General features: G+C 45.8%; 1 protein-coding gene across 1 annotated transcript; it reads right to left on the bottom strand.

Annotated features, from left to right (window-relative positions):
* Nucleotides 1-1,234: 1,234 nt before the first annotated feature.
* On the bottom strand, nt 1,235-16,879 carry Cfap161 (cilia and flagella associated protein 161). Its single transcript, XM_028873824.2, has 7 exons — nt 16,734-16,879; nt 15,711-15,800; nt 14,942-15,177; nt 13,131-13,221; nt 7,840-7,998; nt 2,696-2,769; nt 1,235-1,792 (listed from the first exon to the last, which is right to left on the bottom strand). Exons 1-7 carry the CDS (start codon nt 16,803-16,805, stop codon nt 1,600-1,602), a joined length of 915 nt encoding a protein of 304 aa, XP_028729657.1. The 5' UTR covers nt 16,806-16,879; the 3' UTR covers nt 1,235-1,599.
* Between the last annotated feature and the right edge of the window lie 1,827 nt (nt 16,880-18,706).

Below are 18,706 nucleotides of genomic sequence, written 5' to 3'. Positions count from 1 at the left end.
TGAGTTTGAGGCCAGCCTAGGCTACAGAGTGAGTTCCAGGACAGGCTCCAAAGCTACACAGAGAAACCCTGTCTCCTTGCAGTATGGAAACTGGGACTCTACCCAAAGTAAACCAAATGAGGCTCTCTGAAGATGTGCCCAAGCATGTACATTTTAAAGCCTTACCTCGGAGGCTCTGGTTTGGTAATGTGAAGTGTAGCCTGGGCATTGGTGTTGCCAAAGATCTTCAGGTGCTGGAGTACGTAGCCAGGTTGGCACCTGCTAACAAAAGCCTTCTCTGGTCACCTCAAGGAACTGTTAGTTTTTTGTCTGGGTCTTTGTCTATGGGGCTCCTTTCAAAGCTCATGGTCCATCTGAGAGTCACTGGAGAAACTCAACGCCCAGGCTGAACCCAGCTTTGAGACAAGATGTCTATTCAGAGTCCTGACATTAGTGACTGGGACTGTTCCCCAAGGTGACTTCAACACAGAGACAGGCTATTCGGCCTTTGGTGCCTATGTCTGCTTCTTGAAGTGTTCTCCAGCCCAAGTTAATCTACATAAAACCTACTGTAACCTACTTTCTACAACTCAGCACATCTAGCTGGGGGTAGCCTTACACCTACAAAGCTGGGGTAGCCGTTGTTCCTATTATACTATCTTACATAGATCAAAGGGAGAATGAGTAGTTGAACAAATAAATGGAAATATATACATCCATTCTGTCCAGACTTCTCCTTTTTAATTTTTTAAAATTATGTGTGTTAGTATGTCAGGGAGGGGTTGTGCATGTGCGGGCAATGCCTGAGCAGGCCAGAAGAGGGCACCAGTTTTCCTGGACCTGGAGTTACAGGCAGTTGGTTGTCAGCCACCTGAAATGGATGCTGAGAACCCAACTCAGGTCCTCTGGAAGAGCAGTATGCACACTTGATCACTAAGTCATCTCACCAGGCCCATTATTGGGACCTTTATTATCACATGGATGACATCATGATTGAGTCAGTTTCAAAGCTTCACTAGAGGTACAGGGATTGTTGCAGTAACGAAGTCATTGTAAGATCATCGATACCCACTTAAATAGAGGATCTGGCATCCCAGGTTGGAGGCTGAAACAAAAGTAGGATTTTTTTCAGACCACCCCAGCACTCAGGATGCAAAGTTGTAGGGGAATTTTAATTCCAAGGCAAAGCTACAGCTCAGAACTACACATTGTACCACATGGAAGAAAATTGGGGAGAAACAGCAACACCAAAACATCCATAAACTTCTGACATTTTTATTACATAAACACAGCTTTGGACAGGAGCATTGGCCTTGCAGGGCCTGCTAGGCAAGGGGCTCTCAGTGGAGGCACCAAGTTCTTTGCAATGAGGATATCAACAAAAGCCGATCTCACTTCAAATACTATTATTTTCAAACACTGTTTACCGCTGACAGCTAGGCCCCCATCTCTAGTTCAACAATTTTAATATGGTATTTCTTTTAGTACAGTTAATAGAGTTCTGCACCCTACTGAGGAAAAAAAAACTGCTTGGGGCACCACCAACATTGTTCCTTTCTTCTAAGACCTACAACGGATGAGAGCAGGGCCTGCGAGGCCACATGTCTGCCTGATGTGTCACTATGTGTTGATGCCCATGACCTGCTCCACGGCACGGGTGTCATCTGAGGGAGGTTTGGGGAGGTCCAGCATGGTGGTCGACCTGTTCCTGGGATTCCCTGTAACCAGCATCCAGTGGTTCTTGGGTTTTTCAACTCTGTGTGAATCCAGATGTGTATGAGCTGCAACCTCAACTTCCTTCCCAAAATAGGTCCTGGAGCAAAAAAGAATGGATTCCAGTTAGACACTGAGTGACAATGCTCATGAACATTTGCTCATCACTCCTAGAAAATTCCTCTTGGATCAGTCCACTCTACAAAGAGCAATAGAGCCCCTAAATTGTGGTGCATTTGCAGGAATATTTCACCCCTATTTGCAGAGGTCTAGCACATAGGTTCCTTTTATAGCCAACATCCTCCCATCGGTGAGGACTTTACTGAATAACATCAAAGTTCTACACAAAGCAGAATTTCAGCATCATAAATCATAATTATGATATTTAAAAGTATCAGTTATAATTCCAGTCAATAGATGTGTGGGCAGTGTAGGTATCTCTAACAAAGTATTTCTCAAATATAATACATTAAGTTTCTTTAGTGTTAAAAATAAGTATCTGCAAAATGAAATCTGTTGGATTTTAAAATTAGGCCAATCAAGATTCTAGGTGATAAACATATGGACCACTCTTGAATTTAACTAAATTTTGTCTTTTGACTGTCTTAATCAATTTAATAACCTCTTTCTGAATTATAAAATAAAATGTCACTTGACAAAATAAGATGTTTGTTATGCCAACTGAGTGGTTATCTTTGTATCATAGAGCAGAAATATTCAAATAATGTTGAGCATTAACAAGTTTTTTCACATATTTGACTGTTTAGTATGCTTAAGAGTAGATGAAATCAACAACAAATGAAAACAAAAATTGGTCTTTACTTTTAAATAACTTTTTATAAACCTTGGCAATGAAAATAAGTCAAATGTCCTTGTCCTTAATTCAGCACCTAAGAATCTTTACTTCGAATGACTAGACATAGACTTTTAGTCAAATATTTCTGCTTTTACATGCATGACCTGAGCCAACTATGGAATTCTTCTGTACCCAGAAGTGTGATACCTTAAGAAGAGATGCCGATGGGCAGCCAGGGCTCGGTTTGTGTGGCGATGATAGATGACAAGTTTTTCATTTGCCTTTATGAGACAGGAAAAGAGGATACTATTAGCACTCTGTCCGATTTCCTAGAAGTAAAAATCTAGAAAAGATTAATATATTTATTTCAATGTAATACATATATAACCTACAAGGCTGGAGGACCATGATGGGTTTGATAAAATACATCATGGTAGACAGCTACATGGTAGAACAATTATTCAAAGTCAATATGGCTAATGATGTTAAGTATGTGTGTGTGTGTGTGTGTGTGTGTGTGTGTCTACAATCAGCATTTCGTGTGTGCTTGTGCGTGTGCATGTGTGTGTGTGTGTGTGTGTGTGGTATGCATACATGTTTGTGTGGGTATGCCTTGTACGTGTGTGCTCACACATGTGGAGTCCAGAAGTGACACTATATCTCCGTTGTATTCCACCTTATTCTTTAGGAAGGATCTCTCACTGACCCTGGAGATGATCAACTAGACTGGCTGGACAGAAAGCCTCAGGAATCCCCCTGCCTCTACCTCTAGGGTTACAGGGTACATTTGTCCTCGCCTGCCTTTTACATGGGTGCTGAGATCAAAACTCATGTCCTCACACTTGTGCAGCAGTGTGTGGATTCTACTCACTGAGATGTCTCTGTAGCTACTCATGGTATCATTCTGGAATATATATATATATATATATATATATATATATATATATATCAGGATATATTCATATGCATAGAAAAATCATAAATAAAGTGGTTGCTTCTAGAAGATTGAACTAATCATGGTGATTTTAGTATTTGTACTTTAAGGACTCAGAAAGTGAATATGTATTGTGCTTATAGTTAGAAAAAATAACCCTTTGGGGACAGGGATTTGGCTGTATACCCTAAGCTAGCCTAGAACTCATGATCCTCTTGCTTCAGATGTGAACCACCACAGCTGGCCAAAGAAAATTTATCTTATTACCCTGACTTTTGTAAAATGGGTACTGCCAGAAGGAAAAAGGGGTAGCCCCTAGCATGTGAACTCACCTGGTACCCAAGGCTATGCTCTCCTGTAACAGAACTCACGTAACCGAACTCCACATTACTTAAGGCCACTATGATCATAATGGTCTGGACCAAGACCACCCCAGTCATATATGAAACAACAAAACATGAGCATTGACCATGCCAAACAGACTGGCATGGCTAGCCTTTCTCTCTCTCTCTCTCTCTCTCTCTCTCTCTCTCTCTCTCTCTCTCTCAGATTTATTTACTTAGTATGTATACAGTATTCTTCCTGCACACCAGGAAAGGGCACCAGATCTCAATATAGACAGTTGTGAGCCACCATGTGGTTGCTGGGAATTGAACTCAGGACCTCTGGAAGAATAGCCAGTGCTCTCAACCTCTGAGCCATCTCTCTAGCCCCTTTATTTTTCTTTCTCTTTCTCTTTCTTTCTCTCTCTCTCTCTCTCTCTCTCTCTCTCTCTCTCTCTCTCTCTCTCTCTCTCTTTCTCAGTAGTCTCAGTCAGCTCCTGTCTGCTCTCCCTTGGGAGAGGAGTTCCTGACATGCTCCGTTGTAAGATCTCCCTCACCTTCCTGTCAGCTTCCAAGCCCCAGCAATGCCCCACTACTGGAATTGTCTCCAAACCCACCTGCCCACAATCTCCCAGCATCCTTTCTGGCAGCACTTGCATGAGGCATCCCATTTCCCAATACACATTTACCCCGTCTCAACAGCTGGTGTACCCAGCCTGTCCAGCCATAGGTGCAGCTGGAGGTCTACTGAAAGAGCCGTGGCATGTGGGAGGTAGCTTGGGTTGGGGTGGGGGTGGGGGGCCGCTAGGGTTCTAGGCTCTCTGTTTGGCAGATATACAAGGTTGCCTGGTGAGGTTCAGAGACCTCCCTGGACCACAAGGTGAATCGGCCATGGAGCAAAGAATTCTTGTAACCACACTACTCCTACAAAGAAGCACAGCCATACCACCAGGCCACAATGAGCTGGCTGCTGGTCGTGCAAACTAACCTTTAGGTCCTCGAAAAACTCCCTAAGGAGGTATCATGAACACCTCTAACTTACAGGGGCACTGACTAGAGGAAGTGAAGACTGTACCCACTGCCATCCTAGGAAAGCCTACCTAGGAGAGGACGGCTACAAAGAAAATTCTGCCAAGCTTCCTTCAACCTAAGGTGACCATCCTCCACCCCCACACAACTGTGAAAGAGCCTCCAGGAGTCGGGAACCCCTGCCAGAGCTTTGAAGAAATGGACCCACTGTGTGGGGCAGATTCAGAGGCATCTGTGACTGTGGGCCCTCCAATGGCCAGTCCTACAAAGCTGCTGATGCTGGGTGTTCCCAGTGATTCCTATCCAGTCCTCCCTCTCTATGCAGCAAAGCCTTGTTGAAAAGCAGAGGCAGCAAGCTTGCTCTGTGACCATGGCAACCTCCCAAAAGGATCGTGCTCCATGTTCTGTCACAGTTAGCCCAGAGTCTGAAGCAAAAGTGATCAGGGACTATGCCTGCCTCAGTCACCTGCTGCCTCCAGCCCTTCCCTCAGCTTCCCAGGATATTTCGAGGTGGGAACTGAAGTCAAGCAAAATGGTGCCTGTTCTGAAACTTGGAAGGACAGAGAGTTTCGGGCCAGCCTGGGCTACAGAATGAAGACAGAAAGAGAGGGGAGGGAGAAGGGAGAAGGGGAGATGGGGAGATGATGGGTGATGGTGCTCTGCATGCTGTGAATGTATTGTTCCCATTGGTTGATAAATAAAATGCTGAGAGACACTGCAGCTGCCGCCATGACCAGCAGCATGTGAAGACGCCGGTAAGCCACCAGCCACGTGGCAAGAAGGATTGTATTTCCTCAGCCACTCGGCTAGTGGTTTATCTTTAAAGGATCCTGTCACACCATATTCCACCTGGATTTTCCTGAGGGTATCTGAAGCAGGAACTAGCTCCACCATGCCTTTAACAAACAAAATATCAAGCTGTGTGAAAATGTGTTCCCAAAGTTTACACATTATGATCACAACTCACAAAATTTCAACAGACTTGGTTTGAGAGGAAGACGACATTTATTTCTCAGAAAAAAGGACTGTACTCATTCCATACTCTTTTGGAGGACCACCTATGGAAGAGATTGCCTCTATAAGTACATCATGAAAATGAAGATCTATTCATTCTGAGTATGAATATATGTATGCAGGTACATACTCACGGAGGCCACAGGTCAATGGTTGTGGAGGCCCACAGAGGCTCCCTAGTAAGGACTTACTCAAGGTCAGAAAGTCTGAGCTTGCTTTGCCCCAGCAGGGCTGCATAATAGGATGATTTGGCCAAGGGCATGGTTACCAGGTGTTTCGAAAAGTCTACACTTGTTGGTACTTTATACCTTGACCTTGAGATGGGGATGTCTTTTGCTCTTCCCCTTGCTGATGTATAAGATGCCCATCATGATTAAACTTGGGGCAACTGGGTATTGACCCAGGATGCTCCTGAAGCTGAGGCTGGCCTCAAACTCACAGAGATCTGCCTGCCTCTCCCTCTCAAGTGCTGGGATTAAAGGCGTGCACCATCATACCTAGTGTGGCTTTTTAGAGAAAACAATCTAATGAAGTCATTATAGTTAAAAATGTATATAGCTCTTAACTCGACTATTTTGCCCATAGGAATATTCCATAAAGAAACTAAAGCAAGCCAGGAGCAGTGACATGTATCTACAGAGTGAGATACTAGGGTGATTGAAACAGGACTGCAAGATAACTCAGTAGTCTGAGACCAGCCTGGGCAACAAAGTAAGATTCCATCCTTTCAAAACATAAAAAGAAAGAAAAGCTGGGTGGCGGTGGCACATGCCTTTAATCCCAGCACTCGGGAGGCAAAGCCTGGTGGATCTCTGTGAGTTCGAGGCCAGCCTGGTCTACAGAGCGAGATCCAGGACAGGCACCAAAACTACATGGAGAAACCCTGTCTGGAAAAAAAACAAAAACAAAAAAACAAAAAAAGAAGAAATGCTAGAAGACAGGTAAAGATGTGGGCAATAATGTATGTGGGCAATAATGTTCACAGCAGCATTACTTGGGAAAGGAAAAATATATAAACAGTGTTCATGGAGGCTCATATATAATACTCTAAATACTTTGTGACATTATGTACCTATTGAATGTTAAGTGTAACTGTATGTGCTGACAAGAATTCTGCAAGATAAAGTAAAAAAAAAAAGCCATTTTCAAAAACACACACAAAAAAAAAAATGCTGATTGGCCAGTAGCCAGGCAGGAAGTATAATATAGGCGAGATAAGCAGAGAGGAGAATTCTGGGAACAGGAAGGCTGAGCCAGGAGTCGCCAGCCAGACAAAGAGGAAACAAGATGTGAAGGCAGAACTGAGAAAAGGTACCAAGCCACGTGGCTAAACATAAGTAAGAATTATGGGTTAATTTAAGTGTAAGAGCTAGTCCATAGTCAGCCTGAGCTAATGGCCGAGCAGTTTTAATTAATATAAGCCTCTGTGTGTTTACTTGGGTCCAAGCTGCTGCAGGGCTGTGGGAGCCGGGCAGGACAAGGAAAACTTCAGCTACAGAGAGGAGAGAAAGGGAGTAAGAAGGGGAGGGAGGAGATAAAGAAGATAAAAGAGAAGCAAATGGAGGGGAACAGGTGGGGGTACATAGAAAGAAAGAGAAGACAGGAAGAGGGGGAGAGGGAAAAGAAGAGAGGGGAGGGAGGGAAAAAAAGGAGGGAAGGAAGTGAGGGGGCAGGAGAAAGGGAGAGAAAGAAGAAGGAGGGTGGAGACGGGGGAGGGAGGAAGGCTTCTACAGATCAGGTTGGGAAGCCATATTGCATGTGGGATCTCATACAGAGCTGCCAGCCTGTATTAAGAGGTTCCAGGGACCCTGGGTCTTGTACTGCTCGGGGGAGTGATTCTAACCTGCAGCCAGGGTTGAGAGACAGGAATTCCAAGTGCTGCCTCGGCACAAACCAGTGCTACCCACATTTAAGTTACAAATGAAAGAACAAGAAAAAGTCTTCTTGCTGCTGGAGCTACAGTGAGCCTCCACTTGACCAGCAGGTAGGTGTGAGTCACAGCTCTTCCTTCCACAGGCCACAGGCCCCGATGTCCCACATGCCAAGCTCACCTTGACTGGAAAGCCTTCATATTCCAGGCGCAGCTGGGGATCGAGGAAGGTGACCTGCCAGCAGTTCAGGTGGGAGACCTCATCTGTCAGAATCACCTCCTGGAGCCAGGACTTCTTGGAAGACTTCAGAAGGGACCTGTGGTCACTTGATAAATACAGCTGCAAACAGGACATGATCTGAGTCACGGCTGCCAAGGAAACTGGGGAACAGGAGACCAGTGCACAGCAAGCAGGCACAAAAAACACCTAGAACCCTGTTCCTACCCGTCCTATGAGAAAACAACTCTCCCTATCCTTGTGAATATACTGTCAGAATAGTGTTTTCCCCCCTCTTTCCCTTCCTCCCTCCTTCCCTATGCCCCTCTTCTCTCTCCTGTGATTGTTTGAGTGAGAATGGCCCCCACACTCATATGCTTGAGTACTTGGTCCCCAGTTGGTGAGACTGTTTGGGAAGGATTAGGAGGTGTAGTCTTATTGGGAGAGGTGTGCCACTGGGGGTGGGTTTTGAGATTTCAAAAGCCCACTCCATTCTCAGTTAGCTATCTTTCTGCTTCCTGCTTAAAGATCAGATATGAGCTCTCAGCTACTGTTCCGGTACCATCTCCGCCTACCTGATGTCATTCTCCCTGCCATGATGGTCATGGACTCTTAACAATCTGGAACCGTGAATTTCCAAAGTAAGTGCTTTCTTTTCTGTTGCCTTGGTCATGGTGTTTTGTCTCAGCAACAGAAAAATAAGACATTTTCCATACTCCGTTTCCTGTTCGCCTTCTCTTTCAAAACATGGGACCTGGGTCTGCATCTCATGCACTCTAACATTGCTGAAACTGGGCCCCTAAAATGAAGTGCTCTTCAGGCTGGAGCCGTCACAGCTGGCACTTGATCATGACTCTACAGTGACCCTGACCATCTGGAATCCATGTTCCCATTGGGAATGGGTGTCAGCTGCGTGGATACACTTTCTCAAGAGCCGTCCCATCCTGCTAAAGTCCAGAATGTTCTCGCTTTGTTAGCACTTTGCATGTTCACCTTCACCTTGAACATGAATGTGGTTTCTCTGTCTTTTAACAAGGTTTCAATGTGTTTTAAATTTTTAGATTTATTTAATTTGTGCATATGAGTGTTTTGTCAGTGTGTATACATATGTGCTAGGTGCATTTCGGGTGCCTGCCGAGGTCAGAAGAGGGCTTTAGATCCTCTGGGACTGGTTGTGAGCCACTGTGTGCGTGCTGAGAAATGAACCCAGGTCTTCTACAAAAGGAACAAGTGCTCTTAACCATTGAGCCATCTGTTGGCCCTTTGTGGGTGCTTTTTATCCATTAAGTGGTGCTTGAGGTACAACAAGGGAGGCATAAGTGAGTTATAATCCTCTGTACATTTTCTACTCAGCAAGAGAGGTGATGAGCTGTGGATAAGAGCTACCCTCTGGATGTTGACTGTCCCCCATGGGACTAATGATTCCCAAGGTGGCATACAAGGGATACAAGGCCTAGTAAAAGCATCTCCTATGTTTAGAGGTATTCTGCAGAAGCCAGATCAAATCAATGAGGACTGGACCACGACTGGCATGAAGAATGTAAAGAGGGCTGGTGTGTACTATGGAGAGAGAGGATGAGCTGGACCTCGGTAGAAAGGAGCTTTGCTGCCATGACATTCAAAAGCAGACAGGGAGGAATAACAATATCAAGACCAGTGCTCCAACCGTGTGAAGCAAGTCATAAAACCTGATCAGGAGCTAAAAGCCTTCCTGAGAGAAGTTGAGAGATGCCTTACAAAAGCACTCAGTATTACAGTGCCAACCAAACACAAAGTGACTTTTCCCTGCACAGGCAGAGGGATTGGAAAAGATAATTATCGCATTTAACTCAAAGATTAATTCCTAATGTAATCCAGACAAAGAGAGGTAATGGGAAGAAACAAAGATCTGTCAAAGTGTATTACGGCGCTGTATAATTACAACACTACAGTCCTGGAGTAAAAATAGATGACTCCAGTGGATCAAAATAGAACCTTCAGGAAGAGTTTACGGTGCATAGGATAATTTAATATATGCTTAGGGAAGCACAGTGTGTCGGGAAAAAGAATTAGTCGAGAGCTAACATGTGAGACGGACGGTCATTTGGGAAACTCAGGTGCAAAACCCTTTGCCAAAATAAATCTCAAGTGTATTAAAGAATAAATTTAAACAAATATCAAACTGCAAATGTCTAGAAATTAATACTTGCTTTTCTTCTTATCGGATCTCTAACAGATTAAACCTTAAGAGCAATGGAGGGACTAAGGAGCTGACTCACTGAACAAAAGCTGTTCCCCCACAAGCCCATGGCCTGCGTTTGCATCCACGGGCCCACATGGAACAGCTAGATGCAGTAGCATGTACATCTGCGACCCCAGCAGTCCTGTGGTGAGACGGGAAGCAGAGAGGAGAGAATTGTCTGCAATCCCTTGGTCCAGCTAGGCTGGAATACGCAGTGTGAGACAGAAACAAGACCCTGTCTCAAACAAAGTGGGAGGTGAAAACTGACTCCTAAATCGTGTCACACACATACACACACACACACACACACACAGAGAGAGAGAGAGAGAGAGAGAGAGAGAGAGAGAGAGAGAGAGAGAGAAATAACTTCAAAGGAAAGCTGATAGATTTGTCTCAAAAAATACAATTAAAATGACTACAATTTAAAACACAACAAATATAAAAAATCAAATCACCCATAGAAAGGGCAGAGATGTTACGGGCAGAGATGCAAGCCCGAATCAGGACAGAGACAAAGACCACATGGTTCCCAGGGCAAATGAGGAAGAAAAATGAGGATTATGGGGGGAGGGGGCAAAAGAACAGGGACAGAAAGGAAACAGGGGCTACAACATTTACATACCCTTTCCTGTCTGTCCATAAGATCAGCAAAGATTTAAATTAGGATGTTTGTCACGCTCCAGGGCCGCTTGTACTTACTGTTGCTGAGAGTACAAATTGGCATAATCAATTAAGAAAGAACTGGTTACGTGTTATCTTTTTTTTTTTTTTTTTTTTTTTTTTGAGACTGGGTTTCTCTGTGTAGCCCTGGCTGTCCTGGAACTCACTCTGTAGACCAGCTGGCCTGGAACTCAGAGATCCGCCTGGCTCTGCCTCCTAGGTGCTGGGATTAAAGGCGTGCACCACCACAGCCCCGCACATATTATCTTAAAAGAGTAGGGGGGGGGATTTCACTCTGTGACATAGGCTGGCCTGGAATTTGTGGCAATCCTCCTGCTTCAGTACCCCAAGTGATGAAATTATAGGTATAATACTTCTAATAATTGTATTCGCATTCTTGATAGCAGTAAATCTGTGCCCAAAAAAATCTATTTGGAAGATCGACTCACTAACTAGGGTTTGAGGGGGATGAGATTTAAGCATTGACACACATATATATACACATGGAACTTTAGATGTGATCGAAAATTGAATAACAAATCCAATTAGCTGGGTATGGTGGCACGCACCTGTGATCCCAGTACTCAGGAAGCTGAGGCAAGATCACTAGCTCAAGGCCAGCCTGAGCTGAATAGTAAGAGCAACAGAAGAGGGGAGGAAAAGAGACTGCCTGGGCATAGAACAAAGGCTGGGTAACTATAGTACTGCCACACAGCAATACATTCGGCATTCCTTAAATATAATGCTAAGAAGAGCTTTGAAAACCCTGCAGTAGAAAGAACCTGGGTGTTCATTGTGGTCACAGCCGAGTCTTGTGTTTTCAAGAAGACACATAGGAAAGCACAGATAGAAAAGGCCAGATGCTGGTGGGTTCATCTCTGGATGCTACACCCCTGCCTCGATGACTTCGTGTTTCGCTTTTGCATCTAAACTCAGGCTGCAGATCGACACCTATGCATGGCATGGTTTGACTGGCACCATTGGTTTGGCTTAGTGGTGCCAAAAAATGATGATATAATGTTACATCAGGCAACACTGGAATCTCCCGTTGGTGTCATTTTCTCGAGGCTGGCGTCAAATCCTCGCGAGACACAGCTTGCGGGGGGGGGGGGGGGGGGGGGGGGGGGGGGGGGGGGGGGGGGGGGGGGGGGGGGGGGGGGGGGGGGGGGGGGGGGCTTAGCTGGGCTCCCGGTTTCAGGAGTTAGTCTCTCGTGGTGGGGAAGACTCGGCAACAGGAACAGCTTATGGCTGTGCCTGCGCCTATGGACCAAGGAGCAGAGAGACTGGGCCAGAACCAGAAAGAGCTATAAGGCCTTTCCCCCACTGCAAATCACTTCTTCCAGCTGGTCCCCAACTCCCAAAAGAGCTCTGCCAGTTGGGAACTCAATGTTCAAACACAGGAGCCTATGGGGGGACATTTCACTTCCAAACCGTAGCAGTGCAGACAGTCCTAGCTCTGACACCCAGTAGCTGAACGTCTATGTTCCCAGTATTCTTTGTCAGAGACCCATTTGAAGAAAAAAAAAATGGAGTTAATATGTGTGAAGCAATTACAGCATTGCCTGACATGGTGCTCAAATTTTATGAGCCACTGACTCAGACGGTTAATTTGCACAAATCCCTGTTACACAGCTCGCATGTGAAATTCAAGCACGAGTTTATCTGGTTCTGCTGTGTGTTTTGTTTTGTTGCGAGAGGTCTCATTCTATAGCCCAGATGAGTCTCAAACTTAAGGCAATGCTCCAGCCTCAACCTCTCAAGTGCTGGGTTTATAGGTGTGTGCCACCACACCTGGCCTATTATACTTCATTATCTCCAAAGTAAAAGAGGATCTCGGAGGCTCAAGCTTCCTGGCTTCTGCAAACTCATATTGCCCTTATTGCTTCTTAGATAAAAACATATTTGTTAATCAAAAATTTAAAATGCCAGAGCTGGACACAATGGTCCATGCCTATAGTCCTAGATATTTGATAGGACACTGAGACAGGAGGATCACTTTGAGTCCAGGAGTTCAAGATTAGTCTGGGCAATGTATATCTTGCTGGTATTGGCAGCATATAACAAGTGTTAGTTAACCCAGTCATTTAATTTACTGTTTAAAGTGGTATCAACTTTTGCCTTTTGACAGCTGCATTGCAAAGAAGACTTTGCTGTCCTCACTCCTTAGCTTTTAAGGACAGGGATGCTCTTTGTTTGTTTTGTTACTTGTGGTTAAGAGGAAAGAACGAGGTACAAAATGCCCACTGGAACCCACAGACTGAATCCACAGTGACAGCAGAAATGGAGTCCACCGTCTGGACAGTCCCTTCTGGAGGTAGCTATTGGCGGTAAACAAGAATGATAGATGACCATAGGCATGCACAAGGAGACTCACCGTCTTGCATTCCAGCCCTGCTGGTATCCCGAGGCAGAAGCTCTGCCCGTATCTAAGGACCGGGTCCACAGCATCACTGTTTGTGCTGTCCCTGGAGGGTTGGAGTAACAGGAGAGAGTGAGGACTCTGCCTTACCATCATTCCTATGCTTTTCTTGACAGCTTATACTGTACTAAATAAAATAACAAAAGTTCCTCTCCTGGACTGTTTTATTTGCCAGGCAAAGACCTCAGTCATCCGAGATGATATCAGTCTGAGAGACTGATGAGAATCATGTGCTGGAACCCATCATCAATTTGTGCAACATTAACTGAAATATTCCTGAGCAACAACTAAAAGGCTTTTTTTGTCTTTTTCATGTATTAATCTATTCATATCTTTGAGAAATGTGTGGTTTTGCTTTTTTGGTGTTTTGAGACAGTCTCACACTGAAGACTGGCCTTAGACCCACCATGTAGCCCAAACTAACATGGACCTTGGAGGAATCCTCCTGCCTCAGCCTCCTGGGAGTGCTGGGGTTACAGCTGTAAACTACCATGACCCCCTATAAAAGTTCTTTTGTTTTAGCCTCAACATCCAGCTAGTATGAGCATACTATCCCCTACTCTGTCCCACAGGTCAAACTCAGAGCCTCCCCATTCTGTAGTCATTGACCGGAGTGGACTAAAGCATGCCATGTCAACACTAGCCGAGAACTTCTGTTCATGTATGCTGACGTTATCAGACAGAGCCAAGGTTATACCTCTGCAGACATTGAATACAATGCCCCACCCCCATAACCTTCCAGGGACAGAAATGGTCATCACCTTGAAGTTGTTTTACCACAAACCATCTGGACTCAAGAAAAATTCAGTGAAGGCTGCAGAAGGCAGGCTCTATCTTGTCACTGAAGTATTGTCACAAAGTCCTCAGCAGAGGGAAAGTGGTGGTTTTGTTGTTATTGTGTGTCTCTAAGGGTGTTGTGGGTCCTTTCCAAACCCTCAGGTCAATTGTTGGTAGATGACTGTAAAAGAGTAGAACCCACCTCCTGTGGCCTTTTGTGAAACGGCATATTTGTATTGTGAAGCTAGCGTAACATCCAGAACAACGAGAGTACTCTGCTGAGCACAAAGCATCCTGCAAACACTGCTGGGGGGGGGGGAGCCTTCTCTGCTTCCAGGCAGAACATATGTTCAGTTCTCTGGATCTGACCATCGAGAAGCAAATGTTTTGAATTGAACACAATAGCTAATTAACCTGTCGTCTTGGGCAAATAGGTGTGTGAAGGGTCCTCGGCAGTAGTTCTCAGGTAAGTAAGCAAGGTATGACGTCAGAAAATGTTCACATAACCTCTGCCTGCAGCCATGACTGCCTGATCCCAGTGTGTGTGTGTCCGTGTCCGTGTGTGCGGGTGTCCATCTGTCTGTGTTTGTCTGTGTGTATTTGTGTGTGTACGCAGTGGTATTCCTCAGGTGCTGGTCACCTTAAAAAAAAAAAAAGAAAAAGAAAAAGAAAGAAAGAAAAACAAACAAAGAAACAAACAAAGAAAGAAAAGGAAGAAAGAAAAAAGACTGTCTCACTTGGCCTGAAATTCATCAAGTAAGCTAGGCTGGCTGGCTAGCAAGTCTCAGAGGTCTGCATGTCTCTTCCTCCCCGGTGCTGGGCTTGCAAGAGTGTGCCACCACACTAGTCTTTTTTTAATGGGCTTTCTAGGAATCCCACTCAGGTCCTCGCACGTATGAGACAAACGCTTACTAGCTTCTCCTCATCTCAGAGATTTGTAAGCTACAAATCCAAGCAGATTCTGCAATGCTGACACTGAGCGTCTCTACCTCAGAATGGTGAAGGTGTTCCTGCCCGTCGGGGTGGTGGTCCGCACAGCACTCACACCACAGGGCACTTCCAGTTCATCAGATATCTGGGCTTTAACTTCATCTGGGCTCATACACAGGCTCAGGTCTCCTTCCTGAAACAAGCCAGCTTCCTCCCCCCGGGGGTGGTCAGGATTCACAAGGATCACTTTATCGCCATAGTGGGCAAATCCATCTTCGGTTACCGAAAGCTCCATCTACAATTTGAACGGGAATTTTCCAATAAGCCAATCAGTTTCTTAGCTGCTGAGACCAAGGCCCCTCCCGAGTGTACCTCCTTTCCTTCTTAGAGTGGCACCATTTCAATAAGGTCTTCCCTCCCTCCCTGCTTCCCATCCTTAGTGTCCTTCCCTTCCACTTTATCAAGAAAGTTCCCAATGACCCTAAGCAAGGTCAAGCGAAGCTGTTGGAGTTCACACAGGCTGGTTCCATTCTCAAGTCATTCAACACTTGTTAAAGATTTTTGAGCAGCAACTGAAAGGCACTTTACTTGGGCAAGCATCAATCCACCCCTTTACAGGCAAACATAATTAAGTAAACGTAATTAAAGGCATATTTCCCTTCTGTTTCTAAAATCTTGGAGGATTTTAAACACTGCACTTTTCAGGTTTTTTGGTTTTGTTTTGTTTTTTAAGTTTCCAAAATGGTTAGTTGTTTATGGAGATTCCCCTTGCTTGACTCACACTGAATTTGACAACAGTTTCAACCTGGGATGGGAATTAGACATTACCGGTCTCAAGATGTTCTTTTTCAGCCTTCTGTTCCTCTGTATAAGAAGTTCTCCCTTCTCCCTCTTGTCTAGGAAATCTCTCATGCGCTCCTGGGGGGAAGAGACAGAGTAAAGGGGAGTCCAGGGCGGAGCTGTTGCAGAGCACATGTAATGGTAGCTTTTCCCTCAGAAGCATCTCAAGTTCAAAGACAAAAGGAAATGTGATCAACAACAGTTGTTTCTGGATAGGTTAAGTAAGCATAGGGGCCATCTCCTTTTCTTCTCCGTGCATTTCCCCTCTCAGTTTTCTCTAAGCATGGTATTTGGGGCCAGGCGGTGGTGGTGCACGCCTTTAATCCCAGCACTCAGGAAGCAGAGCCAGGCGGATCTCTGTGAGTTCGAGGCCAGCCTGGGCTACCAAGTGAGTTCCAGGAAAGGTGCAAAGCTACACAGAGAAACCCTGTCTCGAAAAACCAAAAAAAAGAAAAAGAATGGTATTTGGAGCCGAGCGGTGGTGGCGCACGCCTTTAATCCCAGCACTCAGGAAGCAGAGCCAGGTGGATCTCTGTGAGTTCAAGATCAGCCTGGTCTACAGAGCGAGATCCAGAACAGGCACAAAAACGACCCAGGGAAACCCTGTCCCAAAAAACAAACAAACAAACAACAACAGAATGGTATTTGAAGGCCAGCAGCCTCTACCAGGGTCCTCCTGACTGTGAGGTGAGCATGTGAAAAGCCCAGCCCTCTCCATATACTCGTAACCCCAGAACCTTCCCAACACCTAGGGGTGCCACAAAGCTGGTGAAAGCAGAGAACCCGGGAGGGGGAGGAGGCAAGCTGTGCTTGCTCTGGGTTCGGGAACCATGAAATGGGGACCCTCAGTGAGGCTGGGTGCACAGAGACAGCAGATGAGCTACCTCGGGTTGGTCAAAGAGCATGGGGGACATGGTGAGGCTGGGTAAGAGGCTAAGTGCTCAGAGCAGCAAAGAGGGAGCGTGCAGGACAGGCTCTGCGATCCTAGGAACGGGGCAGCAACCTGCGCACCTCCTCCAGATAGACATCTTCGTTCCAGTTGCCCATCCGGACTCCAGGACCATACAAGTTCTGCGCCGCCATCCTCGCTGCTCAGTCAGAAAGCCAGCCTCCCGGGACACCAGCGTTAGCGTGTCTCGTTGCCATGACGACCAGGCAGTTCCCGGTTGGTCAAGGTCCTTTTGGCTAGCCAATAAGTGACAGCACACTAAGTGGCTGGTTCCGCCTTAGGCTGCTCCGCACCCTCCACTTCACCCTACCCCTCCCATCACTGGCACGATCTTAAGTGAGGACTGCTGCAAAGCAGAACGAGAAACCCCCGGGGAAGACACTGTTCCGAGTGCTCTCTAGGGAGAAAAAGTCTTGAAACTTTTTTATGTCGTTTGTCTTGTATTGGGTCTTTAAGTCAGCGTCTGGATACATATCCCAGGCTGGTCTTGAACTCATTATGTAGCACAGTCCGGTCTTGAGCTGGAGATCTTCCTGACTCTGCCTCCTGGTGCTAGGGTAACAGGTGTGCACACTACATTGGCATAAAATGCTTTTTGCTTTTTAAATTGGAATCTAAGTGAAAGCACTCTGAAGGTGGAGTGCCCCAAGCTTTGCTGTGGAAGTGTGGTTCAAAGTCAGCCTATTTTTCTAACCACTGTCAGCAGCAACTTCACAAAACAGCATCTCGTCACTGTAACACAGGAAAACTAAAACATAAAAGGAGGGGACATTAGTCAAATTTCACAGCTTCCGAAGGAAGAGACCACTGTGTTCGATCATTTTTATGTATACATTTCTGAGGTAGTCCATGTTTTCACGGATTTTATAGCAACCCTCCCCTCCCAGTGTCCAAATGCCAGGGCAAGCCTGTGATTGGCGGGAACTCTTGGTAAAAACCAAAGTTTGCTGTAGCCAGCATTTCTTCAAGAGGATATTGTCTTAGGAGTAAAGAGGAATAAGCAGTTAGGTAGAACCACCTGCTGCTGGCTGCTGACTGAATGCATCCGTTAATGCCCCAATGTCCAGAGCCTCCCAACACAGCAAGAAATGGAAGGTGGAGGGAGGCCAGACCCACCTCACAGGGAAGCCAGACCCTGAAAACAATTTGCTTCAGGAGACTGTAATACACTCAAGCCACTGACAAAATGATGAAGAAGGGACTGGGGGGAGGGGGTTACAGATGAGTCATTATTGCCCCATGGGTTGTAAGGACGACTACTGGGCAAACTTGGGGAAAGCAGGTTCCTCGTGGACCTGAAAGGACCTGAGCTCGGAAGCCGCAGCACAGGGCACAAATAGGAACACTCTGCTCTCTGTGGCTCCACCGAACTACCCCTCCATGGCCACTTTCTAAGGTATTTCCAAAGACGCTAAGTCAGACATTTCATTAGATCAGACACGTGTCGCTTGGGGTGTGTGATGAACTGGAAAGAGACTCGGTGAAGTTAGCAGTATACCCTAGTTCAAACTGCTCAAGGCAACCTTGTGGCACATGGTGAACAATAGACATCCTGCACACCTGTTCACACAGGATCGTAATCATCTGAAAGCAGGCTGTTGCCTGGTGATGCCGCAGCAGGGCCATCAAAGCACAGAGCCCCGCTCGCGTGTTTCTGCTGCTGCTGCTGCTGTAGAAGAAAAGCCTGTGCGCTGTCTGCTGAACAAAAGCGTAGCACACACAATTATGGATAACACAGAAGGCCCGCAGTGGCACTAAATGACTGTGTTACTGGCTGATTACTTACCCCTGTTTTAGAAGGTATGCCTCCTGCTTATTACAGGGTACTGTGAAGCAGTGTGTGGGGTTACCCTGTCAGCCATATCCTGCAGCTCATCCTGGAACATCTCCAGACTGTTTAATTTACTCTTGTGCTGTTCCGGTCACTATCACGCAAAGCATTCAAAGCCAGTGCTGATGTTGGAGAGGAGCTGATGTGGAATGATCGACCTGGAAACAAAGTTCCAAGTGATTTTTTTTTCTAAAACCACAAACC

The sequence above is a fragment of the Peromyscus leucopus genome, chromosome 1, assembly GCF_004664715.2.
Source record: "Peromyscus leucopus breed LL Stock chromosome 1, UCI_PerLeu_2.1, whole genome shotgun sequence".
NCBI lineage: Eukaryota > Metazoa > Chordata > Mammalia > Rodentia > Cricetidae > Peromyscus > Peromyscus leucopus.
This window is presented reverse-complemented; position numbering and strand designations above follow the sequence as displayed.

What these genes read in the sequence shown, in the direction of transcription:
- Cfap161 (XM_028873824.2), bottom strand. Translation starts at nt 16,805, where the DNA reads ATGGCGGCGCAGAACTTGTATGGTCCTGGAGTCCGGATGGGCAACTGG. An exon ending in ATGAAGGCTTTCCAGTCAAG is followed by an intron (nt 2,770 to 7,839) that starts GTGAGCTTGGCA and finishes TGTCTCATAAAG; the next exon opens with GCAAATGAAAAACTTGTCAT. An exon ending in CATCGGCATCTCTTCTTAAG is followed by an intron (nt 1,793 to 2,695) that starts GTATCACACTTC and finishes TTTTTGCTCCAG; the next exon opens with GACCTATTTTGGGAAGGAAG.